The following is a 27537-nucleotide window of genomic DNA, read 5'->3' on the forward strand; positions in this document are numbered from 1 at the left end:
ACCCAGAACAAAGAAGTTGATTACCAGAACCATAGATTGTGATCAGATCCAAATGACTATAAATAAAGAAATATGGGAATCACTTGTTCATCAAATTTGACACTTTATTAACTATTTCCGTTTTGTCCTACTGTTCTGTGCTAATCCTTAGCTCTTCATTACTTGTTCTTAAACAAGTGTTAATATGTGTTGATTACCACATGCTATTTAGCAGAAGGAATTCAGGAAAAATATTTATTCCTGCTTTCTCTGGCAAGTCAGCCAGGAGCCTCTCCCTGATTGGGGAGCTCCTTAACTGTTATTGAACCTCATATAAAAGGGAAAGAAAGACATCACTCCCACTGATGTTTATATATATATATATATATATATATATATACATATATATATATATATATATATAGTCCATATATATCAGATGAACCAAAAAAAAAGCTGCACAACCTTTTGTTTAGTGCTTTTACCTTTTCATAGATTTTAGACAATATTCTCTCTATGCAAAAAAGAATTCCATCTAGGTAAAATGTTCCAAAGGTTATTGTTAAATACTTTACATAGGATAATGTGCTTAGACTGGTGTACATTTTATATATAGTCATTCAGTCCAACAGCTGATTCATCCACAGGTGTTCTGCATACTTAAATGCATACAAATATACCTCCATGTATGTGGATATTAAACGTAGAGGACCTACCAATACATTTGGGTGGATCGATGGATCGATGCAAGGATTGATAGGGTAGAGAAAGAGTCCCCCAAAGCACCAAACTTATTTCTTTTCAATGGCATTTTTATGTCTCCTTAAACAAATGATCTTAAAAATTACCTCAGATATAAAATATTACAAATCATGGGAGTTAGAGAAGGATGTTCAAAGGGTTGTTTCATTCTATATGTTCTTTATAATTTGAAAGAAACAGTGTCCTATGGCATTGCCTAAACTTCATGCACAGTTGTGACTTAAGACGTGGTCCTGAATATTTACCTTGAATACAAATTCGTCCCCAACTTATTTCTCTTTTTAGGGTAATAATGAAATACTTTTGTATTTATCATTATATAGCCTTTATTTACTATTAAGTGGAATGGTCTCATTCTATCCTTTAGTTTTGCTTTATTACATCTTTCTAGCAAACAACTAAAATCATATCTTTAATCCTAATTTCTAAGATTATCTGAAGCAAATGAGGAAGTCTATAAAATCATTAATTCATCTAACCAACATTATTATATGAAAGCTTATCTTTATGTTGATCTGCAGGACAGATACTCAGTGGGGACTGTTGGGGGACAGGGCAATGCACAGCAATTCTTGTGCTTGTAAGTCTGAGAGGAAAGGCAAATCAGGTGCAAGAAGCAATCCCCAGATGAAGTCTCTTGACCCTTTGGAACTCTAGCTCATGCATCTTAGTCCACGCAAATGGTCAGAGAAATCAAGGAGGGTCACCTGTTAGCCTGAGCCTTTCCTAGATTGCTCCAGACAAAGGGCCACTTTTGTCTGTTTGTCTGTCTTTGTGTTTGTTTTGTTTTCTTAAACAGTGTTTTATTTGTATTGCCCTGGGTATCATGGTACTCACTACATAGACCAGGCTGGCCTTTAGTTCACAGTTACACCCACCCATTATCAGGTACTGGAATTAAAGGCATGAACCAACACTATCAGGCATCTGAGGACTCTTAAAAATTTCTACGCAACCATACAACTTGTATTTAAACAAATAGTATCTGAATTTATAACTAACATGTAGACTAAACCTAAGAAGCTTACAAAATTCAAATGTAATTTGTTCGGCTGATGTCATATTTTGTGATTTCATTGTCATGCAAATATGAGGACCTGAGTTTGAATTCCCAACATGTATGTAAAAAGCCACCAGTTGAGAACAGAAATACTTTTTTTTGATGATTGATAAACTCATCTAAGAGCGCTGTTTCAAATGAGTTATGAGTTCTCTTTTTATGTTCAAAGTTTGTTTGTGTTTTAACCATGTGAATGTGTGCATGCACACACACACACACACACACACACACACATACACACACACAAACTCACAGGCACATGCATATGCCCATGCACACACACAGGTATGTGTGATGTTTGAAGAAGCCAAAAGGGATCATTGGAAGACTTGAGGCTGAATTTACTGTCAGGGTGGGGGAGGAAGGCATATTAGACCCAGAAGAGAAAACAGAGTGAAAGAGGAGGAACATGCAATGGTTGATGTTTCAAAAAAGCATGGACATACCATCTGGTTAATTGGACTTAAGAGAAGGCCAGAGAAAACATACTAATAGTGTGGAATTATAGATAGACAATAGATTTTAATGAGATAAAGTGTAAATATCTGGCCAGTTCCATTCCTCATAATAGCTTATCTAAATAAAATTGTGTATGTATGTTTGTTGTGTGTGTGTGTGTGTGAGTGTGTGTGTTGTGTGTGTGTCTTTTAACAGGGAATAAAATGGACAAAGACAGGGTAAAAACACTAGATTGGGATTAATTTTCTTTCTACAACAAATTACCTCTTTGCTGTTTTTTGTTTGTTTGTTTGTTTTTGTTTTTCTTGTTGATGGTGGTGGTGGTGGTGTTGGTGGTGGTGTTGATGTGTGTGTGTGTGTGTGTGTGTGTGTGTGTGTGTGTTTTGCGCTATGTCTTCCTATTGTCTCAGTGCTCCAAGGTCACTCCCCAGACACCTTATAGAGATCAGGATTAGTGTATAAAGAATTGTATATCTCAGAGATCCTCTGTACAGTCAGGGTGCCGCAATTGTCACATACAGACAGGCTCCCACTGTGACATTAGAAGGAGCTCTTAATGGTGATGTGTAGTATGCATTAGTCAGACATACTTCCAAGACAATGGACTCTTACAAGGCTCTTTGGTTATTTCTTGCCTTCCTAACCATCCTTTCCCCTGGTGGCCCTGTTGCATACAAACTAGATTACAATATCCTAGTACGCCAGGAAAGCACTCTTGCCTGGTTCTTCCCTGATTTACCAGAAAGCAAGTAGAGGAACTCCACACAAAGCTTTCACTTAGGATTCAGAAGGCTTTCTCACCTACTCCCAACTTTGCATTTTCTCCCCTTAAAGGACTGAAGAAAATTTCTGTCATCCACAATTGGTCGAAATCACCTTCCATAAGTGTCCTAGAAGGTTGCTAGTTGGCGAAAATCAAAATATGAGAGGAGGTGTGTTCAACAGCTTGCCCTCTTCTCAGCAGACAGTCAACAAATATTTCTCCAGGCTCTTCTGTGTGACAGCTCTGTGCCCATGTCTGAGGGGCCCACAGGTGTGTGAGACAAGGAACATAAGTTAGGGAAAGGAAGACTGCAACACAGTAAGGAAAACTGCGGGAGAGTTAGGTCATGTGGCCAGTAATTTCTTTGTTTTAATTCCCTTCATCTCTTCCCTTTGCATCTGGACTACAGCCTTTTCCAAGTCCTCTCATCCCATTCCCACTCTCACATGCTCCTCTTCAATTGCTCCCTATCCTTTGCCTTAGAGATGGAGGATTCCCACATGTGTTCCAATCTGCCATACTCTACACCCCCTTTTTTAGTTGGGAGACTTTTAATGATTCTATTTCCTTAGGGGCTTTACCTCCATTTAAGTTGTTTACCTTGATTTAAATTTGAAATTGACTATTTTGTTCTGATTTTTTAATGTTAAGGAATATATGCTTTTGTAGTAAACCTAAGGATTCTTTGAGTTATCTCATTGTTCCTCGTTATGCTTCCCTTCATTTCTCTATTTTGTTAGTTAGGATAGTGTCCCTCCATGTTTGAATTAGATTAGCTAACTTGTTAATTTTATCAACTCTTGGGATCCTTGATAATATTATTGTGTTCCTTTTTTCTAATTTACTGATTCCAGCCTTGAGTTTGATAACTTCCTTCTGTCTCCATCCCTTTTTCTTTTTTTTTTTTCTTCTAGATGTTTCCCCTGTGTTTTTAAGTTGCTGGTACGTGATCTCTCTGATTGGACTGGAAAGGCCCTTTTTGAAGTGAACTCTCCTCTTTGCAATTCTCTCATTGTTTCTCATGAGTTTCTGTATGCTACTCCTTCATTTTCACTGAATTTTAGAATGTTTTTAATTTCTGTATGTCCTCTCGAGGCCATCAGTCATTTGGTAAAGAGTTGTCTAATTTATATGAGTTTGTAGAGACTTTTCCTTGATTTTTAATCCTAGCTTTAATCCATGGTGATCTTTTCCTATATCTGTGTTCTCTTATTGTATGTAAGACATCTGGCTAGGCCTTTCTGGCTTTTAGACCTTCTGTTGAAAATTAATATAATTTTGTTAAGTTTGCCTATGTTTGTTTCTTGGGCTTTTTCCTTGTACCGTTTAATATCCTTTTTCTGTAGATTAAGTGTTTTGATTATTATGTGGACACATTTGTTTGATTTCTTTTCTTTTAGTCAAACATATTTCTTGTTCTGTAAACTTCATGTACATTCATGGACATCTTTTCCCTTAGGTTAGGAGAGGTTTCTTCTATTACTTTGTGGAAAATAGTTCCTGGAATTTTGAACTGAGAATCTTCTCCAACTATTACTATTGCACTTAGGTTTGTTTGTTTGTTTTTTACTTTTTTCATAGTGTCCCATATTTCTCAGAGGTTTTAGATTTACTATTTTTCTTTACTGATAGATTAATTCCTTCTGTCTTCTATGGCTGCAATTGCCACTCCCATCTCTTATATTCCCTTGTTGATGTTTGTGTCTATAGTTTCTGTTCTCTTACCTAGGGTTTCTGTTTCCAGGGTTTCTTTATTTTATGTTTTTATCATTTCTTTTATTTTTCTTTTCAGGCCTTGTACAATCTTATTCATTTTCTTCACTCATTTGATCGTCTTTTCCTATATTTATTTACAGGTCTTATTCATTACTTTTTTAAAGTTCTCTACCATCTTCATAAGATTAGATTTAAGGTCATTTTCTGCTGCAGCTGTGATTTAATATTCATGACAGGCTGCTTTAGGATAGCTAGAACATGGTTTTACCAATTGCCCTGGAGTTATTGATTGTGATCTTATGTTGGCCTTTAGCTCTCTTGGTTTTGCAGTTATTATTGATTTACATGATGATTTCTGAGATTATCAGTGTTGGAAAAGTGCTTTTGGATGCCCCACACCATTGATTCCTGTTTTTTCTCTAACTTCTAGTCTGAGTGTCCCAGAGCACCAGTTACTTGCAAAAGTTCAAACCCAGTAGGAGTCTATCCACGGATGTTTATGGCCTATGTGACCTATTGGGTTTTGGGTGCTTAACTTGTTTCTATGGTACCTAGTATAAGTTTTGATTGGGGACCCTGTTACCAAATTAATCTAGAGCAAAGAGGTGGAAGTTGTTCTCCAGATAATGGACCCTAGGGATTGGGATGCTATTTAAGGTTCCTGCGTGTGCTTTAAGGCGTCTTGTTACACAAGGAATTGGGGCAGGACCTTATGTGGTTAGTCCTAGTCACAGCTGGTCTCCATGAAAGCAGTCAGAGTTGTGCATCAGAAAATGGAGTGCAAGATTGAGGGTGTAGTTTACTCCTGCAGAGTGTGCTTTAAGGGGATTTGACTGGCAAGTGCTTGAAGCAGTGTCTTCCCGGTTGTCCATTGTGCATGTAGGCCTCAGGGAAAAAAAAGTAGAGTTTTGAGCCGTGAAACATAGTGCTAAAGATGGAGTCTAAATGCATGAAGTTTAATTGAAACCAAAATTCTTTATTGGCATTCTTTATCTTTTTTCTTAAGATACCTATAAACTCTCGCACAGTTTTGTTTATGTCCTGTTTAACTGAATACTAATTATGGAGGAAGTTTGCTTCCACAGCAGTAACAGATATCTTGGATTGAGAAGAATTAAGCACCAAATCCCTGTGACTTGGTTGGAGGCACCTACTCTATCCTGAGTCTATACCAATTTGACACAACCTAACATTAATGTTTGTGTCTATTTATATGTCTAGGTATCTAGGTATCATGGTAGGTAGATGAACAGATAGAGAAGTATAGATCTGATATATATATATATATATATATATATATATATATATATATACACATATATATATATATATATATATATATATGTGTGTGTGTGTGTGTGTGTGTGTGTGTGTGTGTGTGTGTGTGTGTGTGCCTGTATTGGTTTGTGGACATATGGGGTGAGGAGAGATTTATTTCAGTGACTTACAGTCTCTGGTCCAGTTAATCCAACAATGACTGGCTGTGAAAGTTAAGTTCAAGAATCTTATAGTTGCACCATCACCAAGAATGATGTCTTAAGTTGTCTTCTGTGGTTTTGGAATTCTTTTAAATTAAGATTTAATGCCAGTAATGAAATAAACTTTCTATCAAGACAGAACAAGCAGGATAAGAACAAACACCTCTTTCTTCCATGTCCTCATATAGGCTTCCAATAGAAGGAATTGCTCACTTTGTAGCAGAATTAAATATCTGGATTCAATGTGTGTTTTTGTATTTTACATATTCAGACTAGAAGTAGATCTTTTCACATTGAATGAAAGCAGAATTCCTTCAAAGACATGCCCATTATTTTATGGTTTTATATAATTCCAGTTGTAATCAAGTAGGCAACCAAATTAGCCATCACGAGTCTACTTCTTGTCAACTTGAGACAACATCATACTTCCTTATATTGTGAATAATTTGTAAATGAAATTAATGACCAGATTATAATGGTACCTTGATATAGTAGAATGATGCTACATACAAATCGAAACGAATTATATATTAAACCAGGTCGTAGTTATACTGAATGCGATATAATTATCAATTCCACAATGTCAAACATGTTATAGATTTAGAATAGGTGAAATGGGATTTATGGCACTTTCTTTATTATCTCAAATTTGAAATGAATATGAAAATGATTGTATTGTCTTAATTGTTATTATATTGCATGGTACAGTAGTTGATGAAAGAAAACACAAAAATCTATAGAAACACTTTGTTAACAAAATACGAAGCAATTATTGATTTCAATTATTAATCATTTTCTACAACTAGTTATGGTTATTTAGACAACCATGTGTAAATACAACCTTAGGTTATATTTATAAATACCTTTTTCACTACTCTGTTTTATTTTCTTCACCCATTAGAAGCACTTCATTAGATACCAATCTCCATTCCTGGTGGTTTTGTACCCTTTGTCATTCTGCATTAGTTTGTCTATTTTCTTTTCACATTGGCTATGAGGACAAAGATCCCTCCATCTTTTCTAAGCTCAATCTGTTTCGCGATTCTACCCCCTGGCCTGATAAGTTTTATGGCAGAACACCCAATGCTCTTTTAGAAACTGAGAAGATGACATAGCTAACCACATGTTCTTGACTCTTGTTAGACTGCTTTCTTGTTTCCCCCTTCAATAGCCAAACAGGATATGTGTCTTTAAAACTCAATCTGGCAATTTGCATTTGGAGTTAGTCTATTGAAAATGTTTTCCTCCAAGCTTTGGTCATTCTGAGGTGTCTGTCGATTTTACCCTGTAATATCGGGAAGCCTTAGATTTATCTTTTTGAAATTGTAACCAGTTTGAGCAACTTATACATTTTATCATGGACTATGACCCTGATATCTGAAGAATTCTTTCAAAGTGCAACCTGAGGCATTCAACAGGGAACCAAGACAAAGAAACTCAACAGAGTTGTTCATTCACCTGTGATACCCTGGTCTAAATTGCCTATAGAAATTGTCATTTATCTTGCCACTTCACTACTCGATATAACAACTTCTGTTGAACATAGTGATGGCCATTTTTTTACTTCTGGTAACAGACATCAAGATTCTAGTGAGATGTCTCCAAATGACCCTTTTCGGAAGTGTATGATTGTGTTGTAGCCACCATTAATTGTCTCCTTATATACATTTGTTTATGTGTTGTCTATCTCTGTCTCTTCTGAACATTCTGTTGTTTGTCATTGTGAGTTGAGAATTTTGTATTAAAACTAATAAGCAGTTCTCTCCTTGGGGATAATATCTTTATTATTTCCTGAAGACTTATAAAGACAAGGATGTGTGTATGGATTCTTTGAGTTAGAATGGCCTTCCTTTAATGTTAAATGGCTGAGTTCAGTGACAAAAAAACACTGGAAATCTGGAGAAGTATGGCTGGGCATCATAAGAACTACTGGACATTCTAATTAGTTTCCTTCAATAGATGTGTGCTTATGTTTATAACAACATGTTCCTCTCTGCTTTGCACCTGTTTCCTTAAAATTATATCTGTGACAACTTTAAAAATATCCTTCCCCTAGGAAATAACAGGGACAAAACTACAATCCCAAGAGTACACAGGGATTTACCTATAACTCTAGCCATATATGTAGCAGAGGATGGACTTGGAAGGAGAGGTCCTTTGTCCTGTCAAGTCTCAATGTCCCAGAGTAGGGGAATGTCAGGGAATGGAGGTTGGAGGGAGTAGGTGGTAGGTGTATAAGAAGCTCCATCATAGAATCAGGGGAAGAGGGATGGGATAGTTTGTTCCTGGAGGTGAAACAAAGAAAGGGAATAACATTTAAAATGTAAATAAAAATAAATAAATTATGTCAATCTTTCCGTAACCATGCGTGGAGAGAAAAAACATTAAAAAAATTATACACATTTATTAAGATGAAGAAGAACTACACCAACCCTCTTTCTTTTTAGTATTGATGACATCATGCTGTGCATCAGCCATGCCCAAGTGCCCTTTCCTCTTCTTCTCCCGAAGTATCTCATTGCATACCTAGGATTGATCCAATTAAGTTCCTTGTGTCCTCAACAGTCGAATATGGCTTCAGAATGTGCAGCTCCTGCAATTATTTTCCTACAGGTAACCTCTGATCTTTCTCCTTTGGGAAGAAAAGATCTGAGTAAAGAGCCTGTATCCAGAGTTATGATAAGCGTTTCCTTAAGATCCAGTGAACAATACAAATAGAGCACAAAGAAACCCTCTTCCTCTGAGAAAACTCAGACACTCATCTCTATTTTATAGAATGTTTTTAAAGTTAATCAACCCAAAGGCAATGCAGGCAAACTGTTACTGGCCACCCTGTTCATATCAAAAAAGAGGGACTGAATAATTTTGGAAAATAAAAACCAAGTTCTGGGTCCATTTATGGATCTCTGACTGATAACAATAATAGTATTGAGAGTCAGTTTCCATTCCACACACCTCCCTTAGGATTCTGACCTTGACCAAGGTACTGTGGTTCTGGGCATCTAATTCCAGACTTTCTGGCTGGGCTACAAGCAGCAGCTCAGAAGCCAGAAAACCTATAAAAGTAAGTGACTTCACCCAGGGTACCTCAGAACATCCTTCTTTTCTAAAATAGTTTTTATGGACTTATCATATCTCTACTCCAATAGTCCTAGATGCCCTGGACCTAGACAGATGTTGAAGTGTGCTTTTGTCACTCAGTTCGCACAAGATATTTGATTTAAAAAGATTAGAGGGATGTGGAGGTATTGATGAGTCTCAGTGGTTAGTAGTAGTTTAAATTAGTGTGAAAATAGAAATCTGAATGAAAGCCAGGAGGACAGGAGATTTAAGAAGGCCATTAGTGGTAATCCGAAGAGTAAATCTGAATAATAATAATCAAGTCTGTTAAAACAAATATGAAAAGGGCTAGAAGAGAGCAAGCAACCATTGGAGCAAGACAAATATGCCTCTTGAAAATGAAGTGAACATTGGAAAATTAGTATTGTAATTGGAAGTAAAAGGTACAGCAAGTCCTACAGTTAGAACAGTGATGGGGCCCAGGGTGCTGTACTCCAGGAGCCTATGGTAAAACTTAAACTTGTGACAGAGAAATTGATTTCATAATGGTCTCTGTACCTACATATTCATTCCTCAATAATGTACTATGACAATTTTCTGATCAAAAGATAGCATTCACAGTAGCAAAAGTAAAACTCCCTTAATGTCTCTAAAGCAGCAAACATGCCATTGACATAGTTTGGCGTGATGTTACACACTATGATCCTGGCACTTAGGCAGGAGAATTTCAAGTTAGAGGTCAGCCTGGGCTACATAGTGAGTTCTGTCTCAACCTATTCTCCTTAAGAGAATTGTTATAAGAATTGAGCTATACCATTCAATAAACTCTAAGGGAATATATTGCATGAGTTAGTTGCTTAAAAGATTTATCATTATATTCAGAATAGTGGTCAGATGTGATTTTTGTGGAAATTTTAAGGCGAACACAGTCATTACCATTTCATTAGTGAAATCAATATTATATAGTCTGTGGGTGCAGTCAAGTGGTAGAGTGCATACATCATGTGCATAAGACCCTGGGCTTGAAACCCAATGCTCTAAGAGTGTCATTTAGTTTAGAGAATGCAACAGGCCTTAGATGATCACACTCCCTGCCTGTTTTTCTCTCCCTGATTTTCTGAGACAGGGTTTTTCTGTGCAGCTGTCCTACAACTCACATTGTAGACCACGCTGGCCACCAATTCAGAGATCTGCCTGCCTCTTCCTCCCTGTTTTGGGATTAGAGGCATGAGCCCCCACTGTCTGGCCCTTCATGTCTTTTATAGGCAAAGCAGAGATTTGTAGTCAACCAAGTGCTCCCCTGTCCAGCAAATGCTTTGTACCCTAACAACAGGTTGCCTATTGTGCTTCCATCACTTATTTTTTCTTGAAAGGGTCTTACTCCATAGCACAGACTAGCCTCAAACTTGTTGCATTGCTGCCTCAGCCTTCTAAGTGAAGGCCTACAGGAACGAACCACTATGGCTAGCATATTCTCCCTCCCCTTCCTTCCTCCTTTCCTCAACAACAACCACACACTCATCCACTGTTTACCTTCCAATTTTGCATTCAACTCCTTCCTACTTTACTACTTTACCCACCCTCGTTGTCTGAGCTTTGTGTATCTGTGTGATTTATTGGTTTCCTTTTTACCAGCAGTCACTCTGAATGGTCAGCCTTGAACCAGAGAACTGTTTCTATGTTTTCTCATTTTTTTTCCTTTCTTTTTCTCAGTATCCAGTATTTACTGCTCCCTTCCATTAGGTAGGCTTTGAAAATTTCTGGTTGGCTGATCAGATGATCAGCCTGTCAGTGATTCACATGGACCTGGAATATATGATCTGTTTTAACAATTAGAACTAAAATGGGATGAGAGGCGGGCCGGTTGCCAAATGATCCACAAGTTAGTGTATAATTTTGTATTCACACTAGTGAATTGCCAGCATAAACAAAGAACTATTGGGAATGATAACTATGACAGTAAAGGTCATGATGAAAACTCATCCAACAGCATTGCACATCTAATTAAATGTGTTTGTCACCCTGTTAGCAATCTCCTTATCTGAAATCATTTATTTGGCTTTTAGGTTGTGTTATGATTTTAGTCAACCACTTGCCAATATATCTAAAACTTACACTTAAAGAATTCAGCAGTAATCTCTCAACCTTCATATGTGTTGGGAGCTGTATCACAACGGCTAGAGTGCCAGCAACTTGTCCTCATAGAAATGCTCAGGATGCCATTGTAGGTGCCAGTGGTCCATGTACTGATTGCTTAGAATCATGTCAGATGCCGTGAGAAAGAACATCCTGGTCAATTCAGAAGTCTTGACCTTCTTCTGGTTCTTTACTCATGCTTAGGTGATGCCAAGTTCATTTAGTTAGGAATTCTGCATTAATAACACAGATCTAATGGAGACAGATCTAGCTTGTACTCAGAAAAGATCATGATGAATTGGGTGTGGCAGGCCACCACGCCCCTGCAATCCCTGCAAGGGAGGCTGAAGCCATAGGATGGTCGGTCATACTGGGGTGCATAAATGTAATCCTGTCCCCAAAATAAAAATTACTGCAGAGCAGCAATAAAAAACAATAATGAGCCATAAGCATTCTATGATTATGAGGAGGCCATAGAGAGCGTGCTCTGGGTGTATGTTTATAGTAACTTGCCACTTACAAAGTTGTCTCAGTACCCGTGATATTTCTACATTTTCCTATGTTTAAAGTCATAGAACAAAGCATGTGTTTTTCTTCCTTTTATTAATAGACTCTTTTCCTATAATTTTATTCCAACTGAAAAAAGTACAAAATTGTTTGAATTGGTTCTAGGATATTCCGAAATCAAAAAAAACTTTGCCCAGTAGTCACCTCAGCTTCTCCGGTTTCTCATCCACTAAAGAGGTCGAGCAAGTGGTGTCTGCATAGGAGAAAGTGACTGTGAACCCACGGGTTAGGGTTTTACGGATATGTTGATGGTTGCCTGTACTGTGAGACTAAATGGTATGAACAGTTAATTCATTTGAATTGTGATATTGTTTTCCTTCTTCTTTGAAATCTTCACAGAACCAGAATTTTGCCACAGATATACATACGGAGTGCGAGCCACTGTTCAGTGCATTCCTGCTTGGCTTTATTTCATTCAGTGCCTGTGCTGGTACTGTGACACAAGAAGAGCCTTTTCTCATCCAGTACATGCTGCCTGGCACATACTCTACGACTTTCTTCATCGTGACATTTCCAGCCCTTTACAGCACCCACAAAGGTAGGCTGAGGTCTCCCATCTGAGCCCTTACTACTGCAATCTGTTGCCCTGGACTCTGCCATCCCTGCCGTTGGTTCTGCTGAGGCTCCAGACCCGGGTTATCTCAGTTTAGCCTTGAATACAGTTTTTATCTCATTTCAATTAGCAGTTATTATCAGTAAGACTTGCAGTCAGTTGGTAAGAATTGTGATGCTGTTTCACCCTGTCTGTTGCTCAGTGGCTGTAAACGTATAGCTGCCTGGGGTTTTAATTTAGTTCATTAGAGTGTTTTTTTTTTTTTTTTTGTTTTTGAGCACTGTTTTGTTAATTTTTCTTGGGGGGTTTGGGGAGGTTGAAATTTCCTTGTTTATTAATGAGGTTAAGAAATGGTTAGGTGCATAAAAATCCCTCTCGCAACCAAGTTTATTTTTAATCATTTTCCTTGATGAACTTGTAAGAATTGTTTACAGTCCATTTAATTGCAAATTGAGTTCTCTGATCGCTCCTGTTTCTCATCTCCAAGGCATCCTGCTATGACTTGCTCCTGCTCTTCTGTTGGGAATAGAAAAAAAAAACTTTTAAGTTCAGAACCAAATGCAGACGCTCCTTTTGAATTTTTAACCTTTTTCCAAGAACTGTCAATCAGTGATATCCCATCCTTGCACTAAAATGCATTCCTTCTTTGTCTGCTGAGTACAGGGCATCAGCCCACACCTTACACAGTGCAAAGAGCTGTGACTAATGCAGATTAGTAAAGTGCTTTTAAATACTCACGTAAATTGTTCTCAGTAACCTTTTCTGTGTGGCTCAATTGGGAGACATATTCAGAAGTACAAAACTACTGTTGCTCTAACATGTATCTGATGCTATGTCAGATGAGGGCACTGTTAGTACCATGATATTGGTGTCCCTGAACATTCATAGTATGACATAGGGTCTATGCTAGAATAGTATTGAAAATGTATCCATTCTTGTTAAGTGATAGAATTTAATTTAGTACCTCAGTGAAGGAAACACATCCCCATGAATTCCATAATTTTAGTTCCTCCTAAGGAATGCCAGTAGTCAATACCAGTATGCACCTTGATTTATAGAATTGACAGTTGATTTGGTAAAAGATGCTATATGGCTTCTTTTACTAAATAATCAGAAACATCTGCCTCCTGTCTCAGATATAAATGAGTATTGGATAAATTATACTAGTAATATATTCATTAGGAAGTTAAAATTGCTGGTAGGTGCTATTGACACAAAATACAGCACTCACCCCAGGAAATAAGAGATAGTTAATTCTTGAGGAAAACCTAAGTGCTCGTAGCCTGGGAGCACAGACTCAGGTTATAACCACTGGAGGTGATCACATAATATTTTATTTGATACAGAAAAAAAAACATAAATCAGTGCATTTATCACATTGGTGGTCACTGCAAATAAGCAGGCTGCAGCAAAACAAGGGGAACTCTGTGTAGATCTGTGATGTCTGGTCACATGTTTAGCTTTCAGATTGGTAAGGGCTGGTGCCCTGCTAAGCATACATTTTAGGGCTGTAGTGAATTTGGTCCCTAACACCCATGTAAAGGCTGTGGAAGGCAGCAAACACCTATAACTCCAACTCTGGGGAGATAGACAGTGTGACTTGCTTTCCAGTCATATTATGGTGTCATTGAGCTGCAGGTTCAATCAGAGACCTTGTCTGAAAAAATAAGGTAGAAAACACCTGGGAAGACACTGATGCCAAGCTCCCCACACACAGAGAACACATTTGACAGATTTGGATAGTCACAGGCATGTTCAGACTCAGGCGTGAACAGTGAGTGACTTTCAAAGGGACAGCCTAAGGTAGTCGGCTTAGGGTCTTCACACCATTTACAATCACGAAGCTCAGCATTGAGACTCAGCCTTGAGGAACTTATGTTTACATAAAGAACTTTAACAACACAAAAGGATTACAAGTCAAAGGCCTGTCTTATTTACAGAGTGAGTTCAGAAAAACTTGGAAACATAATAAGATCCTGTCTCAAAATAAATAATATAGCTTACCTGTCATTCATGGAGCTCTGTGGTCATTCCTTAGCACGATGTAAGAAGAAATACAATGAAGGTTGGGATGGGCCATCAAAATGGCTTCACAAGTAAAGGCACCTGAAGCAAAACTTGACAGCCTGAGTTCAGTCCCTGAGCACCCATGGTAGAGAAAAAAGACCTGCCTCCATCAGGTTGTTTTCTGACCTCTGTGTTTGAACAGTTGGCTTATGAGGAAATGGATGCTTTGTCCCCAGTATCACAGGGGGCTAGGGAATGTGAACAGAAGTTTGAGCCAGCAAATTTATTTATAAATGAAGCAGTTCTGTACTAATAAATATATATATTTCCTATTTAACTATAGTTTAATGTGGTAGAGTTTTACATTAATATATTTGATGCATTGATTACTTATCTACTGCATAGGTATGTAAACTGATAGTAAATATATTCTTTTCTCAAAAACAAAACAATGTGAGATTACCTTATTATTATTTCCTTATATCTGATTTAAAATAATAGAGCTTTGTTTAACTGTATATCCTAAGGAATGGTTAAAGTGGTAAATTTGTGGAGGTTTAAAACCAAATATTTTTGAAAGGCTTCTATTATACTATTTTTTGTGAGCAGTGATTAGGAAAACCCTTAGCACAAATCTCTCACACATCCTGCAAGACCACAGATAAAAGATGACATTCAGACGACATGCAGCTGAGAATGACCGTGAAGGTCTGGTCCTCCTGCCATAACCACTCAAGTTCTGGGTTTACAGAAGTGAGTAGCCCTGTCTCACTCCTTATTTTTATTTTTTGATACCAGGCTCGTGCTCAGGATCCTGAGTGTGGTGTGCCATGTGGTCACTGAGCCACAGGGCTCATCCAGTCTCACCTGGCAGTGTAAGGGGTAATTCTGTTTCCTTCTTCTGTTTCCCTTGACCCCATTTGTCACGGCTGTTTTTGTCTTACACATAGCTATATCTTTAAAGTGGAGATAATAATACCTATATCTATTTACTTCACAGAATCATTGTAAGAATCGTCCTGAAAACATGTTATAGACTTTATAGGTGTGCTTGCTGCATGAATGCCCTGGAGAGAAAAATGGAGTAGCCGTTTATTAATTTTGTTGATCATATCAAAAAGTTTTTTTAAAAAATTGAATATTGCTGCATATCGGACACATAAATAATTTTTGTACCAAAAAGTCTAGAACTTGGCATGGCAAAATTTTGTCGTTGAATTGTGTTCAGGTTTCATTTCCTTCCTTCTTTTCTTCCTTCCATTCTTCCTTCCTTCCTTCCTTCCTTCCTTCCTTCCTTTCTTTCCTTTTTTCTTTCTTTAAGATTGGGTCTCATGTCAGGTGGTAACAGTGCATCCCTTTAATCCCAACAGAGGCAGGTAGATCTTTGAGTTTAAGGCCACCCTTGTCTATAGAGTGAATTCTGAGATAGCCAGAGTTACACAGAAAAGCACTGTCTTGAATGAGAAAACAAAAAACAGAACAGAACAGAACAAAACAAAACAAAAATTACAAGTCTCACATAAAAATTAAAAAAAGACAGGGCTAGGCCACACATAGGTCTGACTAGCTTCAAATTCATTATGTAGCACGCTTGACTTTGAACTTCCTACTCCTTTCTTTCTGTTTCCCTCTTAAGTGCTGGGATTACAGGAATGTGCAACAACAACAACCAGTATTATGTGGTGATGGACATCAAACTCAGGGCATCAGTTTGCTAGGCTGATGCCCTACCAGTTGAGCCATTGCCCCAGCCCTAGTTAGGTTATTTTATTGGATAGTGTCCTAAAAAACAAAGTCTTTAGAAATAATTACTGGGACAAAAGAAGGTAGACAAAATGACTAATTATGTAGATATTGTTCTATTGAGGCTTTTGCAAAAGAAAGATTCGTGAGGAAAGTAGAGTAAAAGACCATGACATGATCTTGTTTAGACTCTGATGTGATTCTTTCAAAGAACTAGTCTGCCTGGGTTACCATAGTAACAGCACTGTATTAAGTGCACTTTCAAAATTGATACAGTGAAGTGGTTGTTTTTATTTTATGCTGCATGATTTGTTAAGATAGAGGTGGATGCATTAACTCTGCACTTAGAATCATTGTGGGTGAGCATTTAGGCACCCTATTTAGGAAGATTAATTATGATAATATTTATTTGGCCTCTTTTGTTATATTAAAAAATAAACATATTTGATATTAGTTATTTGCTATCATTGATATTTGGAGACAAAAGAATTCAGCTAGCAGCCAATCTCTGTGTTCAAAGATTCATATTTCATTCATGAACACATTTGAAAAAAAATACCATTTGTGTGTGTGTGTATCTATACCCCCCCCTCTCTCTCTCTCTCTCTCTCTCTCTCTCTCTCTTTCTCTCCAGGTTCTTCTGGAACTGGAGCTGCACACAGCTGTGAGCTGCCATGTGAGTCCTAGGAATTAAACCCGGATCCTCTAGAGGAACAGCCAGTGCTCTTAACATCGAGCCATCTGTTCTGCCCCAATAAAATACATTTTAAAGGAAGTATTGAAAAAAATTAGGAAGTTGGCTATTATGCTAATAAATAAAACATGTCATATATATATACATATATATATATATATACATATGTATATATATATATATATCTTAAAATGTAGTGGATAAAAATGTGCACACATTGCACATACACATGTTGGGGATTTACAATAAAGCCTTGAGCATGATAAGCATATCCTTATACTCAGCTACACCTTGGCCTCCTCAGTGATACCCTGAATAGTATGCAGTATATGGTTTTCATTGAAATATGGAAAGAAAATTTGTTTCATACAGTAAAATATTGCTTCCTTTCTATTTAGTGGAAAGAAAAAGAAAAATCTAGTCATCACCTAATATTTCATCGAAACAGCATTTGCATTTGATTCAGGCAGGCTTCTCAGTGCTTGGTACATATTTTTTAATGGTTTTAAAGGAGATCAAAGAGCTTATCTTCTTTAAAGGCAAAAATTTTACATGTTTACATAAGGGGAATCAACATTTACCAAATAAAGTGAAATATTATAACCTACTCAACATATCTCATTTCTGGTACAGAAAGACTAAAGCAAAGAAAACTGTACAAAGTGTAGAAACTGCTGGGTGGTCCTTCTTTTCCCTGACACTTACACAAACACTATTCTGTTTCCTATATCAAGAACTTCACAGCTGGGTGTGGGGGTATAGCCCAGTAATCCCAGCACTTGAGAGCCTGAGTCAGGAGGATTTTGAGTTTGAGGACAGCCAAAGTTATACAGTAAGACCCTGTATCAAAAACCTCCCCACCCAATTCTTCCTCTTCAAACAAACACTACTTAAAAGATTCTAATTGTTTTCTTATTAATCCCCCACATAATTTTTCATTGCCTACAGTAAGGTTTCATTACTTCTCTCTTTCAATTTAACCAAGTCCTCTGCCAGAAAGAATTTTAAAGAAACATTTGAGTGAAAAGCCTTGGTATGTCAAGAGCTGGAACATGGCCTTGGAAATATAGACAGAGTAGGACTGGCTTACTTTTCTACCGTATGAACTGTGCTACACTGAAAGAGGCACTCATCTAAATTATAGGTTTATAAGTGTAAAATACAGTTCCTTTGTTACCTGTAAGGTTTACCTTCTGTGTAAGACTCCTGTGTCTGAGTTTGGTTGGTTGAGCTCCATGGTGTGACAGAAACATGTAGAAAGCACAAGTGAAATACTAGAGAATGTCTCTCTCTTCCTCTTAATATTTTTATGAATGTGAACATTGAGCATGCATGTATGTCTGCACCATGTGTGAGCCTGATGTCCTTAGAAGTCAGAAGAGGGTATGGAAACTTCTGGAATTGGAGTTTTAGGTAGTTGTGAAGAAAAATATGGATGCTGGGAATTAAACCTGGGTCCTCTGGAAGAACAGCCAGCCATCTCAAACACTGACCCAGTCCCAGAAAGGAGCTTTGTCTACTTTTTAGCACACTTCTGGAGAACTTCAGTATATCAGAGGTCGCTTCAGTTTTCATCTGTCACTCTGTAGAGCAATTTGCAAGCACATGTGCCACACTGCTAGATGATTAAATTGGAATTTAGCCGTTTCATTTGGAATTTCTTGTTTCTTGATGAATTATCAGTGTATGTTTTCAATCCACCCTTCGTTGAATTTCCTATTAGTTTTTTTTTTAATTTGTTGAGTTCTTTACATATTAGGTAGAATTCATCTGGTAGTTTTTAAAATCTGGTAGTTTTTATAAGAAAATATTACCCCAGTCATGCAGTCGTGGCCCATCCTTTAATCCCTGCACTAGGGAAGTGGAGGCAGGTGTATCCCTGAGTTTCAAATCAGTCTGGTCTACAGAGAGTTCCAAGTTGGCAGGGCTACACAAAGAAGCATCTGCTGATGCTTTTCCTCCTAACATGGCCTTTAACAATCAAAGTTTAGTTTATCAATATTTCCTTGTATGAAGACTCTTTACCAAGGCCTTGGTCTGAAGTTTTCTTTTTTTTTTTTTTTCTTTTCTTTTTTTTATCTCGGTCTTCACGTTTTAATTGGTGTCCTATTTTCTTGTTTTACAGGTAAGTCCATGATCTATTTTGATTGAATTTCTATGTAAGTTTTGAAATAGTCAAATTTTTATTATATCTGGCTGTCAGGTTTGAGTAACACTAGTGTTATTGAAAAGAGCTGTCTCTGCTCTATTGAACGTCAGCTTTCAAGATCAATTAGGCATTTTGGGGGCTGTGGTGTCCATTCCTAGATTCTTCATTTGTGTTTTGTGTTTGCCAATACTGGAACTGCATATTACATCTCAATTTGGTAAACAGATTCCCCCTGCCTTACTATTCGTTTCCTGGTTGTTTTGCCTCTTTTAATTTCTTTTCCTAATTTTAGAATTATATTGAACCCACTTATCAGTTATATACTGCCTGCCTCTGCCTCCTAAGTGCTGGGATTAAAGATATGTGACACTACCACTTAGGGTTTTTTCCCCCTTTATTATTATTTTTTAACTTAATTCACTTTACATCCTGCCCACTGCCCCCTCCTCATCACTGACTCACACATTCCTTCTCCGCATTCCCCAATCCCTTCTCCTCTGACTAGGTAGGGTTCTTCCTGGATATCCCCCAACCCTTACACATCAAGTCTCTAAAAGACTAGGCATATCCACTGCTCCTGAAACCTGACATGCCAGCCCAGTTAGAACATATCCTACATGCAGGCAACAGCTTTTGGGAACACCCACCGCAAGATGTTCAGGACCGACATGAAGTCCAGGCTGCTTCTGTGCAGGGAGGCCTAGGTCTAACCTGGGTATGTTCTTTCATTGGTGATTCAGTCTCTGAGAGCCTAAAAGATCCAGATGAGTTGCTTCTGTTGGTCTTTGTATGGTGTTCCACTCCCCTCCTGGTCCCAAAATCCTTCCTTCTAATTCTTACATAAGAGTCCTCAAGTTCTGACAACTCTTTTCCTTTGGTTACCTACATCTGTCTGAGTCAGCTGCTCGGTGGAGACTCTCAGGGAACAGCCATGCTAGACTCCTGTATGTAAGCATAACAGAGACTCATTAATGCTGTTAGGGATTAGTGTTTGCCCATGTGATGCATCTATAGTTGGGCCAGTTATTGGTTGGCCATTCTCTAAGTCTTTGATCCATCCTCTGTCCCTGCATTTCTTGACGACAGGATAGATTTTGGGTCAAGTTTCATGGATGGGATGGTGTCTCTCTTGTTTCACCAAGGTTTCTGCCTTGGCTACAGGAAGTGTCCTCTTTGGGTACCATATCCCCAGTGCTGTGAGTCACAGCTAAGGATGCTCCCATTGACCTTGGTCAACTCCCTTATCCCAGGTCTGTCTCACCTTGGAGTTGCCCACCCCTACCCCTGTCAGTTGCAGATTTACACTCATTCTCATGTCCATTTGGCCATCCCTCCTTTTCCTCCCCACACCTGTTAATGAATTCCCCCCATTCCCCTTCTCATCCCCTCTTCTACCCAGTTCCCTCCCTCCATCTGACTCTAATGACATTTTTATTCCCCTTCTATGTGAGTTTGAAGTGTTCACAATTGTGCCTTCCTTCCTGTTTAGCTTCATTGGGTCTGTGGAATGTAACATGAGTATCCTGTGTTTTCTGGCTAATATCATTTATTAGTGAATACATACCAGGCATGTCCTTTTGGGATTGGGTTACATCACTCAGGATGATATTCTCCATCCACTTGTCTGCAAAATTCATGATGTATTTTTTTTAATATTTGGATAGTAGTCCATTCTGTAGATGTACCAAGTCTTCTGTATCCATCCCTCAGCTGAGGGTCATCTAGGTTGTTTTCAATTCCTGACTATCGTGAATAAAATTGAGGAAGTGTTTGTGGGATGGTGGAGCATCTTTTGGGTATATGCTCAGGACTGGTATAGCTATGTCTTGGGTTAGTACTATTCCCAGTTTTCTGAGAAATCTCCAAATGTCACTCCCACCAGCAATGGAGTAATGTTCCCATTGCTCACATCCCCGCCAGCTGGGTTTTTTTTTTTTCTTTTTGATGTGAATATCAAGTCCAGGTCTCACACAGGCAGAGTGTTGCTCTACCACAGAGCTGCTCCCTTAACCTCTATGTATGGTTTAAAACAATTTCCCTGCATTATCTTAGAAATAGTTTTAATCGTACTCCATACTTCTAGGACTTCCTTTTCACTTTAAATGTGAGAGGGGATCAGGGAAGCATGCTCTGAGGTACAAATTTTCAGAATAGAATTGCTATTTCATTTTTCCTCTTTTATTCTTAGGACTAGTTAGCCACATTCTACATCCAATTATGTAAGAGTACAAGTCTCCTGTAACCATAAGCTTGGGAAGTGATAGAGTCTGGCTTCCAACTCAGATCAAAACCAGTTATTTTTGTACCTCCCGTCTCTCGGATTGTCGTATCTTTAACTGTGAATGAAAATGAGAATGGCTGCTTTTCACACTCAAAGATGAAGGTGGTCATCATCTAAGGAGTACCATGTGGAATCATATGTGCACTAAAACTCACTGATGACCAGTGACTAGGCACCCATACTTCTGACGGATGAGAAAGTTGTGTCCTGTAATTAATGAGCATTGAGAATATGGTCAGTCTAAGTGGATTTCATGCATGTAGCCGACAACATATCAGAGCTTTTGCACTGGGGAGAACCAGTTGCTGAGGGTCATGAACTCATGACTGCTGGATCTGTGCCCACTGCTGCTGCCTGTCACTGTGAGGATGTCATGCAACATATAATTAGTCAGAATACAGGCTATAGTTTCTTCAGAAGTCATACAACTTTTACATTATTATATGTTGCAGATTTTCTGTCTATTAATTTCTCAGAGAACAGTAGTAATCTCAAAAATCAGTAGTTTGATCTGGGGGATTATAGGAATAAATGCAAATTTTCATACGCGCAAACCTCAGGCATAATTCAGCTTACTCCAAAGTTTGGACTTTGAAAACAATGTATGCCCCATTTAACTTTTTATCTAAATTTGGTTTCAAAGTGTTAATTATCAGAGTAGGAGACTTTTGACAGGATAGACACCCTTCACATGCTGCCCCATTAAGCACCTTTCAAAAAGAGATGGGTTGCTGTTTGGTGCTCTGGTTTCCTACCTTTCACTCCTCTCCCTTCTTATTTCACTTTCATTCCTATCATGGCTGTTGCTCAGCAACTGTTATGAAATTTTTTTTATTTTAAATTCAATAGATGTCAGTTCTATAAATTTGTTCCATATATTCTGTTTCAAATATGGCAGATGAGTAAGAGAGAGACTCCTCTGGCAGAATAGCAATGACTTGATTTTCTGTGATCCTTATTATTACTAAAGTGGACTAGCAGGGTAAGCCAAGAGAGATTACGGTGTAATTGCTGGACTAAAGTGGTGGTAGCATCCTTCCAGGACATCCTCTCAATACCAAAGAAGGAGGAGGACTTAAAGGCGGAATATTCTTTATTAGGGAAATAGGGAAGATAAAAAAATGAGACCCAAATGTAGCATGGGTGCATCATTGATATCTGACGTAAAATATAACCTACTCTGGAATAGTCTGTGAAGATATTTAAAAGCCAGTACAACTAAATTTTTTTCTCCTACAAGTTTCATAGAATAAATGGGCTTAGAAATAGGAAGCTGCTCACACCATCTTAACAATTGTATTATAAAGACAAGCCAAAAATGTAGAAATGCAGGGAGATTAGTATACTCTGTTTTGTTTCAGTATTAATACTTTCCTCTGACATTAATTTATATTTATTTCTTCACTAACTAATAAAGTAATAAGACTTGATACTACTTATGCTCACTTGACAAACACCAGCATATGACTTACTGGATATATGTCTTTTATTATGTGCAAGTCCTCACTTACTAGCAAGCTAGTTAATTTATTACTATTACTATTATTATTATTATTAATAATAATAATATTATTATTACTATTATTAAAATGAAATAAAATTTGTAGATTACATGGCTTATCATAAACATTTCATTTTGAATGTTGCTAATTTATCATCAAATATCTTGTCTTTTAATCTCTCTGTTCATCTTATTTTTTTAAATATTGAAGACTGGATTTCATTCCATTCATGAATTTGCTTTATTTTTGTAAACATTGGTAGATAAGTTGTAAGTGTGTTTTAATTACCCGTGAAGCTGATAAGTCCTACTACTTAGCTGACCTCTGAAGAAATCCAAATATAACTAGATAACAAGTTTTTTGTTAGATACGTAGAATTCAAATTCAGTGTTCTAATATAAATATTTAGACCAATATGCTTATGAAGAAAATTCTTATGACTTTCTCACTACTTTATTGCTGTGAATAGACAATATCATCACAGCAATTCTTATAAAGGAAAACATTTAATTATAGCTGGCTTACAAGTTTCAGAAGTTTAATCCATTTTCATGGTGTGAAGCATGACAAAGAACAGGCAGACTGATGCTGAGAAGGAACTTAGAGTTCTACATCTTGATCCAAAGGGAACATAAGGAAACTGTATATTACATTGGGCCTAGCATGAACATATTAGAACTAAAAGCTGTCTCTTCCTACAAGGCCACACCTCTTAATAATGCCACTCTCTTTGGACCCAGCCTTCAGTCTGTTTGGCCAAACCTATTCAAATAACCACAGTGAATTAAACCTGGAGATTGTTTCCTATCAAAACAGAGCCTTTCTGTTCTGTTCTGTTCTTTCTTTTCTTCCTCCTCCTCTTCATCCTTTTTTCTTCTTACTTCTCTTCCTCTATTTTCTTCTTTTTTTGATAGATCCAATTAGGATCACTTGCCTTTACCTCATACTAACTGTCTAAAGGAAGCTAAGTAAGTCATATGCTGGTGTATATTTATTTAATAAACCAGCTCTGAGGTGGGAGTACAGATTGGGAACACTCTGTTATAGTGTTTCTTGATTTCCATGATATAAATTTTCCCATCAGACCCAGTTTTATGCCACTTACTGTTGCATGTGGAGTTGAAAGAAGATGTACAGTAGACCAACAATGCACAGTGTTTCTATCATCCAGATAGAATATATGCAACCTTTCGAAGTGTAGAGAAAAAGAGTTTACACCAGGAAGAAGTGATACATTTGAGTGTCTATTATTTTAACATATACCTAGCTGTAAGTTTATATGCCTTACCGTTTAATAATGACTGTGTCAGCAAACAGTTATGTATCTTATGAGATAAGACCTACTGACTCCAGTTGTTCTAGGCCTGCAAGGTATCAGCTCTTTCTGACTGTGCAATTCTTGTGTCAGTAAACGTCTGAGCATTTATTTGAATAAAATAATGACCCTAAGGTTCAAAAAGGCATTCAGAAATCAAAACCTATGTCTTTTCCAATGTTATTTCAAGTGGTTACAAACTATCTTGTGTGTTGTCTTATGTTTTATAAACCCTAGATATAAACAACAATTTTTTTAAACATAACACACTTTCATACCTAAAACCTAATTCAGAACCAGTTTATCGGTTATCTAGCCATATCTTGAAACTGGAGAACATCAAGGGGACAAATGAAATAACCAGAGGAGGATTTCCGAAAGCAAATGGCACTCAAAACCAAAAAGTTTAAAATGTATGACTATGTTTACAAATTGTTTTTATTCTGATTTGAATTTGATGTGCTTTATTGTGTTCTCAGAATAAAGCCAAAAGTTTCCAGCATAAAGACAGATTAGCCTTTGAATGGGTGATGCCTCAGTTGGGGGAGGCGTGGAGGGAATGTCATGTATCTCTGTAGCTTGCGGGAAGCTCAGCTCCATAAACATAAAGGGCAAGTAAGTGACTCATCATAACCTCTGTTGTGTTCTCAGCATTTTCTCTGGAGTCCTCTGTGCTCCTGAAGGGTAAGCATTGATGATCCAGTGTGTGAAGGATACTCTAAAGTTAAAAACACCCCAGATGCTCTTGGAGAGAAAGTGGTGCAGGCTCTTCCTGTGGTTTCTGCACTGTTTTTCTCCCCATCTTTTAACCTAAGCTGTCACCTAGTGGTAGAAGTTTAAATTTCATGTTTAGACATCAAAAGAGTACACTGAAATGCTACAGACCCCTAGTAAACATTTGTATAATTTTGTATACGGGTAGCTCAATGATTGTTGAGGCACATCAGAGAAGTCATATTTGTTATTAACCATTGTTTGACAATGATTCTTTTAAGGATGTTTGTTTTAACAGTTTGATTTCTTTATGGTGTTATGAAGAATCTACCTTCACTAAGGAACTGTAATTCAATCTAGTAACCTTTTCTTTCCTTTTCCTCTTCTCTCCTCTTTCTCCAGAACAAAGTCACTCTGACACCATGGTGTTCTTTTACCTGTGGTCATCCTTTGCATCATCAGCTCCTGCTATATCCTCATCTGGGATCTCAAGATGGACTGGGGTTTCTTTGATAAGAATGCAGGAGATAACAATTTCCTCTGTCAAGAAATTTTATACCCCCAAAAAGCATGTGTGGAACATTTACACTTATCTTAGATATATCTTTAGATAGGTCATACAGCAGTACTGACACAGGTCTAGTTAACTAATATGATTACAAAACAATTATCCCAGATACCAATATAGTCCACAAAACACCGTATCTGTTTTTTTTTTTGTGTAGTAGAGCCAGTGGGACATTTGTTAGAATTGAGTGCCAACCCAATCAAAGTGGGAGAAAAAATATATATGTCATATATTGTATATAATATATTTTATATTATATTATATTATTTATGATTTTACTGGCATATTAGAGTTACAGGGCTAAGAAATGCTGAATTTTAAATTAAAAGAACAAGAATCCTTACACAGATGATTTAGTAAAGGTAAATGTGATTAGATATTGAAAACATTGAGCCATGAACTGGGAATCTAGCTGTCCTTATCCAATCGCAGCTGTACACCAACTAGGCCATTCAGACAGCGAAGTCTGCAGAAGATTATCAAAGTAAGAGTGTTAGACTTCATTAATTCTTGATAATTTTATTGGCCTAATGTTCTGCTGTGGATAGCATAGAGATTGAGTTAACAATTTTTAAGGATTTATATATTATTTCATGCATATGACTACCCTGTAGCTGTCTTCAGACACACCAGAAGAGGGCATCAGATTCCATAACAGATGGTTGTGAGCCACCATGTGGTTGCTGGGATTTGATCTCAGGACATCTTGAGAGTGTTTTTAACTGCTGAACCATCTTTCTAAGCCTGAGTTAATGTATTGACCTATATCAAAATGTCACCATTATGTCAAATTTGTGTTTTGAAAAGAATGTGATTGTGGGGTCCTGGGCAGAGAAAGTTGCCTGTGAAGACTGGAGCAGCATACGTAAGCAAATGCTGTGTGTATCAGGGCCACGGGTGAGCCCTTGCAGGGAAGCAGTCATCCTCACATGAGAATTTAGGAAACATCACTGAGCATTGAACATACTTTTTTATAATTCTCAACTAAAGGGAAACAAGGGGCAGGGCCAGGTGTCAGCATGCAGGCACAAGCAGGCACAGGATGCAGATTTCAGTCCCTAGTACCGTTTTAAAGAAAGAAAGAAAGCAGGGACAGGTAAAGCTGCTTCATTATCACCACACATGGGATTTTTATGACTGTTGTTGTGTTGAGTAAACACTTGGACACATTTGTTTCCTGTGCTCACTGTGTAAGTTCAGTGGCTCTGTATCAATGCTAGTTTGTTTCCTGTCATACACTTCTCATTTGTAGAATTCCATACAGTGATATTGGCAAATAGATTCTTTCAGTCAGTTTCTTTATTATTATATATTTTGTTTTTTTTTTCTTTTTTCTTATTTTTTGGAGCTGAGGACTGAACCCAGGGACTTTCACTTGGTAGGCAAGCACTCTACCGCATACCTAAATCCCCAAACCCTTATTATTTTATATTTTAATGCTCTAGAAAATAAAGTTATACTTTCTTGAAATATAATCGTAAATTTATAAGAAAAAAGTGAAGAAGCCATTGTGCAGTCCAGTTTACCTTCATTCTGAAATCCTGTTACAGTGTCATACAAATTCTGCCTGCCTCCTCTCAATGAGGAACCTAGGTTGGGTGTGTGTGAAATGAAACTAGAAAGGGGACCATGAAAGGGTTAAAAAGAGCTATTAAGGCAGGAGGGGATGGTAGTGATCACAACATGTGACATGAAAATAGAAGAGGATACACTGTGTGGCAAGAAGAGGAGTTAGGGCAGGGGGTAGGAACTAATCTGAAGAATTCAGAATGAAGACTGAGGAGATGCCCTATGGAAACCATTTGCTGATTTTTGCTGGCATATTTTTTTTTATTTAAAAGCTAATTGTCAGCTCATTGATAATGTTTAAAACTGACTAATCAAAACATTTACAATTAAGGAGGCAAATGGGATGGATAATTACAAATGTTTGTCTATAGGGAGTGCAAAAAGAGAGCAGTACAAGGGGACTGATTGTAAGTTTTTGTTAACCTTCTAGTTTAATGAATACACTTGTTTAAAGTTAAAATA

General features: G+C 37.5%; 1 protein-coding gene across 6 annotated transcripts in view; it reads left to right on the forward strand.

The window, feature by feature from the left end:
• Positions 1–27231, forward strand: part of LOC134484566 (uncharacterized) — a 130716-nt gene extending 103485 nt beyond the window's left edge. For all 6 annotated transcript variants that reach the window (XM_063280692.1, XM_063280691.1, XM_063280695.1 and 3 more), the window contains 2 exons: positions 12320–12518; positions 25341–27231. In XM_063280692.1, coding sequence (XP_063136762.1) covers positions 12320–12518; positions 25341–25552 — 411 coding nt within the window. In that variant the 3' untranslated portion in view covers positions 25553–27231. The remainder of the gene's footprint in view (positions 1–12319; positions 12519–25340) is intronic.
• The last annotated feature ends 306 nt before the right edge of the window (positions 27232–27537 follow it).

This window comes from Rattus norvegicus, assembly GCF_036323735.1.
Source record: "Rattus norvegicus strain BN/NHsdMcwi chromosome Y unlocalized genomic scaffold, GRCr8 chrY_unlocalized_10, whole genome shotgun sequence".
Classification (NCBI taxonomy): domain Eukaryota; kingdom Metazoa; phylum Chordata; class Mammalia; order Rodentia; family Muridae; genus Rattus; species Rattus norvegicus.